The sequence below is a fragment of the Epinephelus lanceolatus genome, chromosome 10 (assembly GCF_041903045.1).
Source record: "Epinephelus lanceolatus isolate andai-2023 chromosome 10, ASM4190304v1, whole genome shotgun sequence".
NCBI lineage: Eukaryota > Metazoa > Chordata > Actinopteri > Perciformes > Serranidae > Epinephelus > Epinephelus lanceolatus.
In genome coordinates, this window is record NC_135743.1 from 9,446,969 (window position 1) to 9,463,469 (window position 16,501).

The 16,501-nt window shown below is 42.2% G+C and overlaps 2 protein-coding genes across 2 annotated transcripts in view; one reads left to right on the forward strand and one right to left on the reverse strand.

Annotated features, from left to right (window-relative positions):
• Positions 1-11,413, forward strand: part of mtmr11 (myotubularin related protein 11) — a 47,485-nt gene extending 36,072 nt beyond the window's left edge. Inside the window, exons 11-17 of the mRNA XM_033641772.2 lie at positions 291-369; positions 991-1,061; positions 2,671-2,843; positions 3,646-3,816; positions 4,028-4,246; positions 4,769-5,086; positions 9,110-11,413. Of these exons, the coding sequence (XP_033497663.1) occupies positions 291-369; positions 991-1,061; positions 2,671-2,843; positions 3,646-3,816; positions 4,028-4,246; positions 4,769-5,086; positions 9,110-9,565 (1,487 nt within the window). The 3' untranslated portion in view covers positions 9,566-11,413. The remainder of the gene's footprint in view (positions 1-290; positions 370-990; positions 1,062-2,670; positions 2,844-3,645; positions 3,817-4,027; positions 4,247-4,768; positions 5,087-9,109) is intronic.
• Positions 11,414-11,456: 43 nt separating this feature from the next.
• LOC144464469 (uncharacterized) lies at positions 11,457-15,873 on the reverse strand. The gene is made up of 2 exons (XM_078171420.1): positions 15,287-15,873; positions 11,457-12,497 (listed from the first exon to the last, which is right to left on the reverse strand). Exons 1-2 carry the CDS (start codon positions 15,367-15,369, stop codon positions 12,164-12,166), a joined length of 417 nt encoding a protein of 138 aa, XP_078027546.1. The 5' UTR covers positions 15,370-15,873; the 3' UTR covers positions 11,457-12,163.
• Positions 15,874-16,501: the final 628 nt, after the last annotated feature.

Genomic DNA, 16,501 nt, shown 5'->3' on the forward strand with positions numbered 1-16,501 from the left:
TCAACAAATAGCATGTCTTCATCTGAGTATGGAGACATGTTTTCACCACAGTAGTCTTTGTACATATATATTCAAGACTTGATGTTTGATGCTGCACCTGATTAAAATCTTTATTTAAGACTGCATGCTCTGTATCTCATCTCATTGTTGTGTCTGCTGTTGTGTGCCAGTTCTGACCTTCAAGTCAGCTGATTTGTTGAGATCCCCTTTATCCTTTAAAGGGTTTTATGCATTTGCAGTGATACATAATGTCTGACCATGATCTTTCTTTTTCCTGTTTTGGCTTCTAGATATTTCCACATCTGTGTCAGTGCCTGATGACAAATGGTTATCCACGCTGGAAAGCACCCACTGGCTAGACTACACCAGGTAGCACAACTGTTTTACCAGTCTGGCAATCCATGTCATCCATACCACCTGTGGATTTTTATTGTAAACTTGTGCTGTTTGACTGTTAACTGGCCGAGGAATTACAAGAGTAGTAATCAGGGGCATTTAAAAATCCTTAAAGACTTTGAGAGTTTGTGGAGGTAAATGGGTACAAATTAAGCACCAGGTTTCCATTTAAATACAGCATCAAAGCTTTCAGCTCAGTCTGTATGTTTGTTTAATGCACTGAAAATGGTAATTAGCTGTACTTAGTCTTAACATAAGTAAATGTGTGTATTTATGCATTTATATAGCCTCGAAATTTGAATATGCAGCAAATATTTGGTACAAACAAGTTTTATTTGTAATGTAGCTTCTTTTTGTGTAGAAATCAGAAAAAAACAGTATTTAGAGAATTTTTTAGGGGACATGAAACTTACGACAGGTTTTAGTGAAGCTACTGAGAAAGCAGAACTGTAAGAGTAGTATGTATTAGATGACTTATTATGTTTCTACGTAATAACACTATTTTCTAGAAATATTTCTGATGTAAATATTGTGTTTGGAAGTGAAATGTGATGAATCTTGTTTGGTATTATCCACCTGCGTCTCCGTCTGCAGGGCCTGTCTGCGGAAAGCTTCAGAGGTAGCCTGCCTGCTCCGCGGCGGTCACCTGACTGTGGCACTGCAAGGTGAGTCATGTGACCCAGACCCCGGCTCATATTATTCAGTCCATTCATTATTCACGGCGCCTCCCTCTCATTAATCCCACATTAGGGCTTGCCCTGAAGTAGCTATATACCGGCGACAAGCACACTCCACTGAGCCTACATGCACACTGTCAATAGACCTCCGTACAACAGGCTTTTAAGGACACGGTGACACCAGGCTGCAACTGGGGAGGCAGACTTCATATAAGAAATATGATGTCTAACTCATGGACATGCAATTAAAACATATTGTTCAAGATATAAATGTATCTTGAGGCATTTGTACATGAGGTAAATGTCACTGGCTCTTGGACCAAACTTCTAGATGAGCTGGATTTTCCTTCCTCCTGAGATGAGAGGCACCGAGCAGGTGTTGGCAAACTGACAAGCCCTCACAAGCCCCTGCCTGAATGTGTTGGAGTGTCCCCCTCAGAACAAGAGAGTCACCTCTATGTGACTGAGTGTTGCGAAAAAGGAAGATGCTGATTGTTGTTTGTTGTGGAGTAGAGGTGTCAACTGATCACCACCTGGCAGTGAGTTGGATCAGGTGACAGGGAACGCTGCTGGACAGACCAGGTAAACCCAAACATGCAGTGAGGGTGACCTCAAAGTGTCTGGCTGGGGCTCCTGACCGCAACGTCTTCAGCTTTCACCTCCTCGATCTATTGCCAGCTGACATAGATGTGCTTATCGTCGTTCTGACTCCTGATATTTTCATTGCTGAAGACAAAAGAAGGTTGATTTAGAAAGATGTTATTTTGCTGTAGATTTCTTTTTCTGGGTCATTTTGCAGACAGTAAGCTGTTGTTGATTTCTTATCATCTGGTCAGCCTGCCTGTGGTGCATTCATAAACACCCAGAGAGACAGGCCTAACACTCAACACCTAAACAATGGCTGTTTTCAGCGAAGGATGTTTACTACTTGCTGCTGGTGTTTGACTTTCTCTGCCCTTCTGAAGCTGTGACTAACATCAGGCTGGCCTTTTTAAGGCTTGTTTAGCTGCAAGGGGTTTATACATCAAGTCTCCTTGTTGTTGCGGCAGATCTGTCTTTGGCCGGATCAGCCGTAAATATCCCACCGCAGAAATGACTCACGACACCAGCCTTGTAAAAACTGTGTCTCTCAGTACGCCTCTCCCTCCTCTATTGTTGTGTCTGGCGATGGGTGTTTGTCTTTTTATTCACCATTATCACTTTAATCTGCAGGTCTGTCCAATCAACATTTTCTTTGTTTATTACTCCCGCTCTGTTGTTGAACTGAATGAGCCTCAGGAGGAAGAAGAGCAGAGTGAAATGGTGTTTGTAAATTAAAAGGGTGTTTCCCAAGTGGTGCTCTAAAATTGTGAACAGGTTGAGTTGATCACACAGTTGAAGTGTATGCCTTTTAATGATGTCAGGGTTACTCATCACAGTGATGCTAGTGTTTTGAGCGATGCAGGAGGCATACAACCCCCCCCCCCCCCCCCCAAATGCTAACATGATCATATCAAAGTCATTGTCATTTGGTGGAAGACGGTAAATACATGAACCAGTGCAACCAACAGAGTTTGATGACCTTCAATCATGTGCTCCCTCTGCTCTGATGTCACAGAAGCAGAAGACCGGGACATGGGCTGCGTGGTGTCCAGCCTGGTGCAGGTGATGTGTGACCCTCACTGTCGCACCCAGCACGGCTTCCAGAGTCTGGTGCAGAAAGAGTGGGTGGTGTCCGGCCACCGCTTCTACAGCCGCATCAACTACCACCGTGACAACGACAAGGAGGAGGTGAGAGGTCAAGCTCTGCACCGACACTGACGATCACAAGTTTAACTAAGGCCAGTTATTGAATACAAATGTCTTTATTCATTGCTATTTGACATAAGGGCAAAGATTAACACAGAGGTTTAATATCCTTTCCTACTATTTCTACCTTTCATCTTCATCCTTCACCTCCCCTCTTCTGTCCTACCTCCTCCTCCCTTCTACTTCCCCCCTTTTATACCTTCCCTCTCTTCTACATTCAAACATCCCCACCTCTGTCTTTATTTTATTTCCTCCCCACATGCAGCCGTCACACTAGGCACAGAGGATATTATCTCTCCAGTTCTGACTTAATTACACTGGCTCCCAATGCTTTTTAGAATTTAATGTAGGATTCTGGGGATTACTTTTAAAGCCCTACAAGGTTTGTCTGTGCTATACATTCCAGATCTCTTAATCTTTTATTCTGCACTCACACCCTCACATATGTTTTTTATAAGTTCCACTGTTCAGACTTAAAACAAAGGGAGATTGTACTTTTACTATTTTTGATCCAACACTGTGGAACAAGCTCAGCCTTTGAACAGTCAGTGCCACATTTTAAAAATGTATACAACGGCATTTATAGTACTTCTTTTAATTTAGTACTCCAATGGTTTTATTTATCTTTTACAGCTGTTTTTTTTCCCGCATGTTTGGCCATGACGTAAAGTTTTATTTTGTGATATTGTTTACATGCGCCTGTGAAGCACCTTGTAACCTTGAAAGACGCAATAGAAATCAAGTTTACTTACTAGCTTCCCTTCTCTTCTCTCCGTCCGTGCAGGCTCCAGTCTTCCTGCTCTTCCTGGACTGTGTTTGGCAGCTCTTGTCCCAGTATCCCTCTCGCTTCCAGCTGACAGATGACTTCCTGTTGGCCTTGCACGACAGCATCCACCTGCCACTCTTCTCCAGCTTCCTGGCCAACTGCCAGCGAGAGAGATGCAAACGCTCCCAGGTACGGGACACCTGAGAGGGGCTTTGGTATTCTGGCATTGCTCTTTATAACGGAGCCTTAGAGAGGAGTATTTTATTCTATTTAAAAACCGAGACAAATAAATGATCACAGAGAAATTTGATGCACAAAGTTGCATAGAAACAAAAGTATTCATCTAACAGTAAATTGATCACAGCATAAACCTTTGAAATGTATCCCCTGCTCTACCCAGAACCTCGGGCAGTCGTACACACCAGTGAATGGCTGGAGAGACGTCCTTCATCCAGATTCTTCCTTAGATCCCTCTGACCCTCCTCTGCCCTCAGTGTGGGACTGGTCCCTGCAGTACAGCAAGCATAGACGAGACTGCTTCACCCAACCTGTCCCCCCAACCCCTCCTCTCCAACCACTGCTGAATGGCAACCTCAACACCAACCCAGACTCACACAGGGTAAGGCTGCCAGCTCTGTCATGATGCAACACACCCTCTAGTGGCCATTGTGGGAGCTGACAGGACTGACACTGCAAAGCATCCCATGTTGAGGTGTTAATGTCTTTGCAGCTTTTCACTTAAAATGGATCATTTGAGACATGATGGATGTCAGCTGTGTGCATAGCTTGCTAGAAAACAACATAGATAATCTCTTTACTGATGAATAAATGTAAAAAAACAGGGGTTATCAGTATCAGAGAACATGAGAGACTGTTACAGATTTTGTTACTGGGTCAAGTCAAGTCATATTTCTTTATACAAGCCCACAATTAGCCTCAGGGGGCTTTACAGTCTGTACAGCATAGGACACCCTCTGTTCTTTTATATCCTTGCAGCAGATAATGAAATCTGCTCGTACACAACACTTCCTTGTAACTGTAGATGAAACCTATAAAATTAAATTGTTAGATTGTTTTTGCAGGTGTGTGCGATTTAAGATTTTGACTGACAGTATCCCTTCCCCCCACATCCGCCCACCAGCTGACTGACACCATCCCCGGCTCAGTCTTCCTGCTCTCCAGAGGCACCTTCTCCTGTCCTGCTAACCTGCTTCCCTGGCGCAGCAGCAGCTCAGGCGTTTACAAGAAGAGCCACCGGAGGGCGCCGTCCTCTGAGAACGTGCCCGGACTGGAGAGGCTGCTGAAAGCTTGGGCTCTGGCTGAATTCCCTCAAGGCCTCACTTCCACCTCCGGACCTCAAGGACCACTTGACCCCTATGAGCCCTTGCTGCCCCTCCTCATGGGGCCCTGCATGGGCCTGTGGAGAGAGTGCTACCTCCGGGGGGCGTTGCATGCACAGGTATGATGGAGGTGGGATCAGACAGCGTAGCTCCATATAATTATCTGATTTATCAACAAAAACTTGGTACCAAAATGTGTCATAACTGACTATTTTGTCAGTGTTCCATAAGGATAAGGAATTTTAAGACTGATTTCTCTATTTTTACATCCCTTTGGGCCTCTAAAATATTTTGAATGAAATAAGCTGCGACAGAAAAAACACTCTCTTGTTGAACCATCACCACTTATCTGCAATCAGCTGCAGCTAGACAGTGTTTTGCTAAAAGGGGTCAGATGTCAGAAAGGCTGGGATCTACTGGCTTAAAGGTTGAGACTGGTGATATTTTATCTTTTTATTAGTATCACAAATTGTCCTGAAGAGACATAAACCCAATAATGATATTATTCTGCTGTAGCCAATGCCTCCGTGACCCAGAACTCATTGCTGTATGACAAAAATTAAAAACACACATCAGAGAGCTATACCATTCAACTGGGTGACATATTCTATATTTGAAACAACGTCACAGCTGCATTTTAAGGCTAAGGGTTTACAGACTCCAGTAGCTGCCCTGAATTCACTTATTTCCTCCAGGCTCAATGAAACTCACCTCAGACACACCTAAGTTTCAAACGCTGAGCTGAAAGGAAATGTTAGGATTTACTGGGAAGAGTGTTGACTTGAACCTGAGAGCCAGTGAAAGGTAAAATTATTTACTTTTTAAGCCATTAAAAGTGGAAAGGATGTGATTTACATTCATTTAAAGGGCATTTTCCCATCTTTTTGTGTCAAGGGACTAATGGAAGCAACAATTTTTGAATTTTGTCTAGTATTGAGTAAGACAGCTGCAGCCAGCAGAGGCTAAACAGGTTGCAATTTAATCAATGTGTCAAAGTGCTAATCTTTGCTGCTCACAGGTTCAGATTGATATAAGAAGTGTTTGACCACATTATGGAAAGGATGTCTACAGAGATAGACCTTTTTATTAAAGAGTAAGATTCTTTTTGTTTAACCAGAAACAGCCCCGAACTTGCCACTGTCAAACCCACCAGACTCCATTTACATAAATGTTAATTTTATAATTGTAAAACACACTTCATTCACAGTTGACAGAAGCAAAATAAAACTCAGAAAAACCTTCTTTGTTAGTCTTTCCACTGTTCCAACAATCACCAGCTCTGGTTTGGTTGAAATAAACCTTTACTTTACCCAGTTAGATGTGAAGATATGCTGGATCTATACAGGCTAAAATTACTGTTTATTTAATCGGAGTCTGGTGAGTTTGGTAATGGCAATTTTGGGGCTGTTTCTGGTTAAACAAAGAGGATCTTACTATTAAACAAAGAGGTCGACCTCTGTGAGGATCCCCTCCATAATGTTGTCAGACACTTAAAATAAAAATCTAAGCCTGTCTGTGACAAAACGAGCACTTTAAGTGGACGTACGTTGACAGTGCTCAGTTGCCATCAGTGATTACATTGCAGCCAGTTTTGCTGTTGCTGCATTGCTTTCACTCAATACTGGACAAAATTGCTGCTCCTATTAGTCCCTTAGAAACAGAATATGGCAAAAAAGGGTCTAGGTTTAAAAACACCAAAGTTACCCTTTAAGGGCAGGCATCTATTCAAAGCCCAATATATATTTAAAAAAATCACATCAGTTTACAGAACCATCAGATACGCAGCACTCATCATTGTCTAATTTAAATATCGCAGTGTCTAAGTGCGGATGTGTCATTGGGTTCATCAAGTGGGCAGCATCCTTCACAAATCTTTTATTAAATTTTGTCCGTGAAAGGTCCAGAAAGGCTGCACATATCTGCTGTGTTTAGCCTCATCATGTCCTCTCTCACATCCTCTCACATCATGACTGCTCACTCAGGAGATGACGTTGTGTCTTTGATGTGCAGATTAGTTTGATCGACAAACTCCCAATATGGACGTGGTACAGCCTTTGTGATGATGTCTGTGCAACAGTGCGTCTATTGGTGTCCCCATGGTGATGTTAAGAATAGTCGAGCGCTGTGTGGGTAGGTGCAGTCATCTATTTTGAGGGAGCTGTAGAGGAACAAGTGAAACCTATCAAACTGCTAAAACACTGACTCAGGTTAACAGTGTAGAGAGATTAGTGTCAATTCTGTTCTTCTGTGTAACTGAAGTGTTTCCTCGACAATTTCACGCACCATTAAAAGACCCCTGCAGGCCAACAAAACCCCTTTTCTTTCTTTTCATCTTAGCGGCATCGACACAAGATACCTATTCATTCAGAAATCCCTGAATGTTTGTGCTTGGGAACCAGTTGGTCTGTTTCACTGCCAGAAGAACGAGAGCAAGAACCAATCTTACTCTTGTTAAACGTGGTGGTTGTTTGGAGTTTTGTTGCTTTTTCACAGTTGTATCCAAGTCTTAACACGACACTAAACAACTCTCATGTATAATGCAGCTCAGTACAAACAAAACCACTCACTACAGCATCACAAATTACTACACAGCTCTCTAACAGTATAAACAAAAACTGAGTACTGTAATCTTCAGGTAGGACAGAGCGTTTGTTGGGTTGCATTAGGTTGCACAAGTGTACCTAATAAACTGGTACCTGGTATACATGGATGTAATCGTTTTTTTAATTGTTAAAGGATAAGGGTGGTGATATTCTATATTTTTGTTGTCATCAATAAACACAACAATGTGTTAGTCCGTCTCTCAATACTTTTCGCTCTCAGTCTGGAGCCCAGTGATCCTACTGAGGATGTAAATCCACAGACTGTAAAATAACGAACGTAGTTACCGTGACATCACCCATTGGTTTGCGGACTCCCGCTTTGAAGCCTCGAGTTCGACATTTCAGCCGTCGTCATCTTGTTTTCTTTTGGAGCCAGAAGTGACCATATTTGAAAGAGAGGGTGGAGCTATGGAGGAGCGAGGGGCAGACAGTGGTGACACCTTGCAGACAGCCTGTCACGCAAAGTGGCACGCACTTAATTATGCGTGGCTTTAAGCCTTACTGAAATGTAACAAGGTGAGTTATGTAAAAATTCACCTCTGTACAGTTGTCAAGAATGTTTAATTTGGCTATAGAGACCAAGAGCATTTTTTGTACCAGGCTGTAAACATGTTTATTTCTGCTGTAAAGTGGGCATTTTAACATGGGAGTCTATGGGGACTGACTCGCTTTTGAAGCCAGCCTCTAGTGGCCATTAGAGGAACTGCAGTTTTTGGCACTTGGGTGTTAGTGGCAGTGAGGTTGCTGTTTGTGTAAATCTTTAAAAACAGGTCACAAATTCTGCATGTAGTTCTTTATAAGTCTATTTTCTTTATCTTTGGCATATGTTGCTCAAAGAACAATGAATAGTGCATTTGTTGGGGACTATTTTCAGCCGTGGATTAACACAGTGCATCAGGACGAAGTGTAATGAAGAAACATGTTAACCAGTGCGATGGTAAGGCTTACTCATGTTTTTTTAATACTTTAAGGACAACCATGGAGGTCTATGGCACAGAGAAATAATAATATCAAGCTTTGAATAAATAAATAATTCTTGTTAGTCACATAAATTCGCCGTTTTCGTCTTTTCTTGGGAGTTGTTGAGTGATAATATTTAAAACCCCTCTGCTGGGTGTGCTGAGGTGCAAAATGTTGAAGAAATAGTATGGATTTTTGAAGGGGGGTTGTATGATGTACTTATCCATAGTCAGTGTATTACCTTCAGAATGTGGCAGTCGGTGTGCCCTGTTTGGAGAAGAAGTTTGTGGTTTGTGGAGTTTGCGGAGGCAGACTGAATGGAACAAAAGAGAGAGTTGCGTAGGAATATAGAAGTTCTACGGTTGAGAAAATGTAGTGCCAAAGGAAAGGGCTGTCTGACAGCACGGTAAAGCCATGAAAAAGTTAAAGTGGGGGCGGGCCAACTGACATCCACAGAGGGTAATGCGCTGACTATGGATAAGAACCTCACACAGCCCACTTCAGAAAATCCAAACTATCCCTTTAAGTCAGTGACTATGAACATTAGAAGAGATCAACCTTGTTGTTTTCCATCCTCAGGCGTTCTCCCACCCCATCTCCGCAAACCACCCCCACCCTGTGGAGCGGCTGGCCCGGGAGGTGCAGCAGCTCAAAGACAAGCTGGCGCAAGTGTCCACCGGCACGGATCCAAACCCACCCACCAAGATGTCCGAGCCCCGGCGGACTGAAACCAACCTGAACCAAAACACCAACAACGGCACCTTCCTTTTCCCGGCATCGAGGCCTCAGGGCACGACGATGCCCAGAGCGGTGCCCGCCCCTCCTACCTCCACCAACCACCAGACCTCCAGGGGGCCTCCGCCCTCCTCGGCTCCACCATCCAGGCCCGGACACAAAGACAATGGCGGCAGCAACAAGCACACCTTCCTGTTTGGGCACTCTTCAGTAGCAGAGGCCCGTCCTGACCAGCGCTATTACCCTGCACCCAGTAACGCCAAGCTGCCTAAGAGCAATGGGTCCTCGATACCTTCCTGAGGTCTGGTCCTCGTCTTAACCGTTCTCATATATGATACAGACCATTCGACCCCACGACAGGTTACTATAACCCAATCAGCTGTCACTGGTATCATGTACTGAGGAGAGTTTCCTGTCTAACCATATTTGATTGACTACAGGGTGATTAAATAAACATTAAGGTGGAACACAGTGATCAGTAACAGTATGATATAATAATCAGTGCAAGAGCTCCTGACTCTGCTTCTTATCGTCTGTACTGTATTAAAAAATGTGACAACTGTTTTGTGTATTTGTAAAGAAAATCCTCAATATTCCACCGATGAAATATATCTAAAACAAAAAGGGCTGAAGATGCTTGATGATATAAAACAGAGCTTCAGAAGCACGTCTTACAGTATCTTAAAACGCAGTAGAACTTGCCATGACACATTTTGTAGACGTCATGTCGAAAGAAAGAAAGCTTGTAGTTTCCATTTTTAGCTTCTTATCCTTAAGGGGACACAGATAGTGGAGTGATAAGGTGGTTCTTAACGGCACTCTGAAAGGACACATGGCAGTGTATGGACACACATCAGGTTCTCACTGGATCTAACCTGCGTGACAACACGTCTCCACAAGACTTTTTTTTTTTTTTTAAACTAGCTCTTTAGATCTTTATGATGTCATTCTAATGTGCAAAAACACCTGTTCATTTCCAAGCGATTGGATCTCAGCTTCAAATAGAGAACAATGTTTGGACGATGATCATTTTTGAAAACCGTCATTTTTTGAACTGCAGGCGCTGTGACCGCTGACTTTAATGTGGAATTTAGGGCATGAGAGCTATTTTGGTACTGCTCTCATATCTCTCCACTTGCGTGCTTTGGAGCAGCGAGAGGCCTATATTCAGAGTGTTATGTTAGCCTGGAAGTGGCTAAAGTCACTGCACATTAATGCAGTTTAATTCCTGCATGACTGACATCATTTAAGGGCTTTTGTTATATAATCTTAAACTTTATTTTTAAGTATTTTTTGCCTTTATCGGTCCAATTTTTGATGTCATACATGTAGATAAGTGTGATCGCTGAATTGTTTCTGACCAAATTTAGTATTATTTGAGGATTTCCCCATCATGTCACGGTGGAATTGAAACACAAGCATTATTCTGCCTTTTAATTGTCGTACCTTGTGAAGGTACCAGTGTTGGAAACAAAGGGAAGCTGATTTCGTCCTGTGTTTACTTTTCATGTTATCTCTCTTTTTTTTGTTCCAGCCTGGAGGTGTATTAGTATGCAGCCAGCATTTAGGTCAAGGACTTGGAATTGTCTGACTGTATTTAAAAACACAGAGGGAAGTATGTGGTCCTGCGCCTTTAAATCCAGACAGGTTGTCGTTCGCATGATGTGGGTGTCAAGTAGATGCACTGGCGTCACTCCCACGGACAGATGAAATTATTACGCATTTGAAAAAGCATGTTTTTCTAAATTTTAGGCAGGATAACAGTTGTCAGATGTGTGACTGATGTCGACCTTCTCTCTGTCAAAAGGTACCTCACTTGATAGCAGTATGAATTATTAAGTTGTTGTAAATATTCATCACATTAATATCCAGGCACATTGATATCAGCTACAGTTTCAGAGCTTTCCAGGTGTGATGCCAATGCATTCGCTTGTCTTCTGTGGAAGGGGGGGGGGGGAATCTTTGTCCTGTCAAATTGAAAATCCTAATTTAATCTTCTGCTACACCGGTCTACATCGGTCTGCATCGTTGTTTAATTTAATGTCTTTTTGGTACGAACATCACTTAAATTTGCCAGATGTACATATTTTTTGTATCAGCATGTTTTGATCCTGATAAATAAAGTGTTATCAGTTCATAAACTCTCAACTGCGTCCACAATCTGTGCCACAAAAATAAAAATCCGTCCTCGTACACAGCTCACAAACTTTATTTTTTAACAAAATAAATATTTACATATGATCTGGAACACTTAAAAAGTAGCATGGCACTGTACATGTTAATTTAAAATCCAACCGTATTGCATGATATGTATAGTCAGGATAAAACAATTTGAGAATCATGTGCAAAATGCTCAATACTTTCACAGGAAATGTACAAAGTAAGAACTCGCCTGACAGGAAATGCTGAATATACAAAATATCTACTGCACAGTTAGGTCATGTAAAACTCTGGTTTGGTCTCTCTGATTTCCAACATTATGTTCAGCAGAGTAAAACTCAGTGTTTCAACTGATCAGTGTTTTTATACACAGGTAGGAAGAAAACCTGCATGCTGTTTAAAACATGAACAAGGTTTTTTTTTTGGGCTCATAATGTTGTTTCACCACACGAACCGAAATCTAAGAGACTTTTCACATTTGTTATGATGGCGTGCAAGTTTTCAACCATGTCTTGAGATGCATTTTAGCACTTTGAACTAATGGATGTCATGCGTTCTCACGTTTCACCTGGTCACCACAGACGACAGAGCAAAGAGAGACAGGATAAAATAAAGTGGCCATTAGCTGTAGTCCATGTCGACATGTAGCTCTCATGGCAGTGGCAGTGTGTTAAAAATCAATCAGGTCATAGCTGAAACCAAAAGATTCAAGTCCAGCATCCCTCAAGAGCTTCATCTTTACCCCCACCGACTCCCGTGCTCCTGCTGCAGGATGCCGTCGGGCCCGTAGAAGTACCCGGAGGAGGATGGGCCGAGGCCTCCCAGCTGCCGGATGGACTTGCACATGGGGCAGGGGTAGTCGGAGAGGCCCTCGATGTCCTCGAAGGCCAGGTTGACAATCTGGTCACAGCAGGGGTCGCAGTAGAGGTGTCCGCAGGAGAGGCGCTTCAGGCGGGCCTCGTAGGTGATGCAGCACTGGCAGTGTGGCAGGTCGGGGCCCAGCGAAAGGGAGCCGGTCAGGGAGCTGCTCTCCAAGCTGCCGGCCTGGCTGGAGCCCTGCTTGGTGGGAGACCTGAGAGGAAGGAGGGCAGTCAGGACGGTCAGGACAAAAGATTGTGATGCTGAAGCACTGGACGACTAAATGAATAATTGATGGACATACAAACATTTTTGTAATAGCTTATTTTTTTTAAGTAAAAATGCCAAATGTTGGCTCGTCCAGCTTCTAAAATGTGAACATTTAATGATTTTCCCTATTTCATATCAGTTTAAAATGATATGAAAAAAATTGAAAATCTTTGCATTTTGGACTGTTGGTCGGACAAGACATGACCCTTCAAGACCTTATCATTGGCTCTGAGAAATTGTGATGGACATTTTTCAAAACTATAAATTGATTAATAGAAAAATTAGCATATGCTATTTGCTCCTAGGTGTACACAGCCAATGTGGCCATGAGCATATTTATTCAGCTATTCTGCTTAAGTTTACATACACACAATGTGTAATCAGCAGCTTTATACATCCCAAAACTAAAAAACGACTCAACCAAGTCTAAAAATGATAAGCCAACATTGACTCAGACAGAACTCAAACCCCTGTCTCATGGGTGAAAGTCCTGTGCTTGGCCCCATTCATCCACTGCAGCTTATTCCCTCCATGGACAGCATCACCTCTTTAAACTACATCACCTGACTGTCTCGTAAATCTACTACTTTAATTTCAGAGAATAGAATATGTCTGCATTGTCCCGAGGGTGGAAATGTGTCTTCTGCTCACCAGACACAAGAACAACATTGTAAAAAGCAGACAAATAGTCAGTAAAACAAACATACAAAGTCATTACAAAACACTCATCAGTCTCTTTGTTAAGTTAAGGATATTGATAGCACTTGGAGTTAAGGACTCTATAGGGCCTCCCAAAGCTTGAGAGCTCAAACTGGCCAAAGAGAGGCTGGGCGCTATCTGCCATGATACTCCTTGCTGTCTTCCTATATTATCTGATATTGGCGAGTATCAGCCCTAAACATGACCTCTTTGCCCTGATCCTAACCCCTTCCGACCTTGATGCGTCAATGTGACGAGTACTAGCCAATCCCAGCACACAGAACACATACTGCATTTTTAACTGGACATATTAGTAAAACAAAAATTAACAAATAAAATCGAATTTCAGCAGTTTCATAGTGTCACTTTCTTCCATGCTGCTCTTCTTTAAAAGTCCAGTGTGTAGGATTTAGGGGGATATATTGGCAGAAATATAATATGATGTAATTACTTTAGTGTATATTCACCGGAAAATAAGAATAGTCTTGTTTTCGTTAACTTAGAATGAGTTGTTTATATCCACATAGGGAGCAGGTCCTCATCTATGGAGATTGCCATGTTGCACTGCCATGTTTCTACAGTAGCCCCAAACGGACAAACCAAACACTGACTCTAGATAGGACAATTCTTGTTTTAGCATCAGCCACAGTATTAACCAGATCCTCCGCAACGAGAGTGTCAGAAAAACAGCTATTTTTTATTTTTATGTGAAACTGTTTTATTCAGTCTTTAACCAGTTTTAATCACCTGGTCCATTTGTTTAGGAGAGAAAAGACCTCTTAGAATAGTTTGGCTCCCAGTAAAAACCTCCTGAACAACAAACACTGGTTGCAATCTGCAGTCCTCACCACTAGATGGCACTCAATCTCCCTAAATCTTACACACTGGACCTTTAAGCAGATTTGCTTGGCATATAAAGTAAAAACTGCCAAACCATGTCTGCAACTGATGATATTTTCATTACTGATTAACCTCAAAGTGCTTTTCTTGATTAATTAAGTCACTGTTTCTGTAAAGTGCTGGGAAAAAAAACCTTTTTTTGTCCAAATGTATTCAATTTACAGTGATATAAAACAAAAAGAATCTCACATTATGACACTAGAACAAGAAAACCATTGATATCTTTGATTGAGAAATGACTTTAAATGATTAATCAATCACAACAGAAGCCTAAAATCTCCACTACACCATGTCACAAACATGAGACAGCAAGTGTACTTGAGACACAAGAAGCTGGGATCAGGCTTTTCCGGTGCGCACACTAAACACAGATTTATTGCTGGTGTACAGATTTGTTCCAGGGAAAAAATAACTGGTAAAACAAGACCTGAAGTGATCTCAGTCAGGGTGGAGCTGGGCCATTGCTTCATAATTTACACTGTGGAGGTGTGTCTGCTGACATTTATCTGCCTTTACACTGAGCCTGCATGTTCTGGGTCACACTCCGACTCAGGTACAGTCTGTCACTACCTGCAGCTCATTAATGGGAGCAGCGGATAATAATGGCACCCTCATATTGTCTGACGCCTACTGAGACATGTACTTATGATGTCAATCAGGATTCCTCTGATGTTCACATTCCTGCATTGGACACATTTGGCTTTATGAGGATTTCAGATTCTCTAAGTTGTGTAACATGAACTGGCCTTCAGCTGAGGCAGAGCTGGAACAAAATGAGAGCAAATTATGACTCAGAAAAACCTGTTGTCATAACAACTGAGAAGTGCAGGACGATATTTCCTCTTAACAGTCTATTTGTGTCTGATTCATCACAGGCTGGACTGACATTTAATCGTTTCACACATCAGATCTGTGCTCAGTTACTGAGCGCTGGTCTTTGCAGGAGGATTACACAATTAAGGATTATACGCAGAGTGCTGGTTTTAAAACAGACAAGCAAATATGAGAGAAAAATAGATTCACAGGGGAATAAAAAACACGCTGAGATGCCCAGTAAAGTCATGACTGATGCACACACACATGGGAACATACATAGGACTGATACATCCGGTTAAATACAGGTTGATCACTCACTTTGACGACGATGAATCTTTAAAGCAGTCGAAGCTGAGAGCTGCTAAGATCCTCCACAGCAGATCCATGCCGGTTCCTCTCATGGTAACATCCAAATTTCATCGACCTGGTTTCTGGAGAGCGTCATATTTTTTCAGCACGACACCAGTGAGCGTGTGTTGTCTTTAAATCAGAACAAAACAAGAGCAAAACAAAAACGCTGCTGCGCCACCCCCCCCTCCCACGCTGCGTGTTTAAATGTGCGAATGAAGAGGATGTGCCATCATCATCATCATCCGCAGGCATCTGAATGGAGGTAAACAAAGCGCTCCTCTCGTCTCTCTCTCTCTGTGCGTGTTGGAGTCAATGGTTTCTGCTCCCGTCGTGTCTCCGCTCCCCTTCCTTCTCCTCCTCCTCCTCCTCCTCCTCCCCAGCAGCAGCAGCAGCAGCGCGCAGTGGACACACAGAGGCGCAGCTGAGGTGTTTGATTTGCAGCAATCAGAGATAGAAGCACACCGGACCTCACCAATGAGCTCAAAGTGGAGCAGCAGGATGAACTGGCCTCCAGATACTGATGAGGGTGAGACATTAAATTTCCACCACTTCCCAAAAATCATCAGAATAACTCCAGCACCTCTGGATCTGTTATTCATAGATACAGATGGAGGTGTGTGATCTGAATATTCATGTCACAGGCTGTTAAAATCACAGTTTGCTTATTATAGTGTCAATCCAACATTTTACGTTTACATTTTATATTTTTCCTATAAAAAATAAATAATACAATTTAAAAAAAAATGCCTTAAATGGCACCACCAAGCGTCTGTAATTGGGACACTCATATTGGGTATTTTCATTACAGAAAAAAAAAAAAAATTATATACTCATGGATTAAAAAAGTCACATTTTATTCAATTATCTAATATATATATATATATATATATATATATATATTTATATAGTCTTGTGTCATGTTACATATATATACAAAAATTAGGACAAAGGCCTGCTACTGATGTGAGTGAGTGGAAATAATATTACAAGTTTATTCAAGGACACAGGTTTGCAGTGTAGTTGTAGCCTCCTCCATGCAACACAGAGAAAAGATGTGTATGTGTGTATATATATATATATATATATATATACATACAGTACAGGCCAAAAGTTTGGACACACCTTCTCATTCAATGCGTTTTCTTTATTTTCATGACTATTTACACTGTAGATTCTCACTGA

What these genes read in the sequence shown, in the direction of transcription:
- LOC144464469 (XM_078171420.1), bottom strand. Translation starts at nt 15,369, where the DNA reads ATGAGAGGAACCGGCATGGATCTGCTGTGGAGGATCTTAGCAGCTCTC. An exon ending in AAAGATTCATCGTCGTCAAA is followed by an intron (nt 12,498 to 15,286) that starts GTGAGTGATCAA and finishes CCTTCCTCTCAG; the next exon opens with GTCTCCCACCAAGCAGGGCT.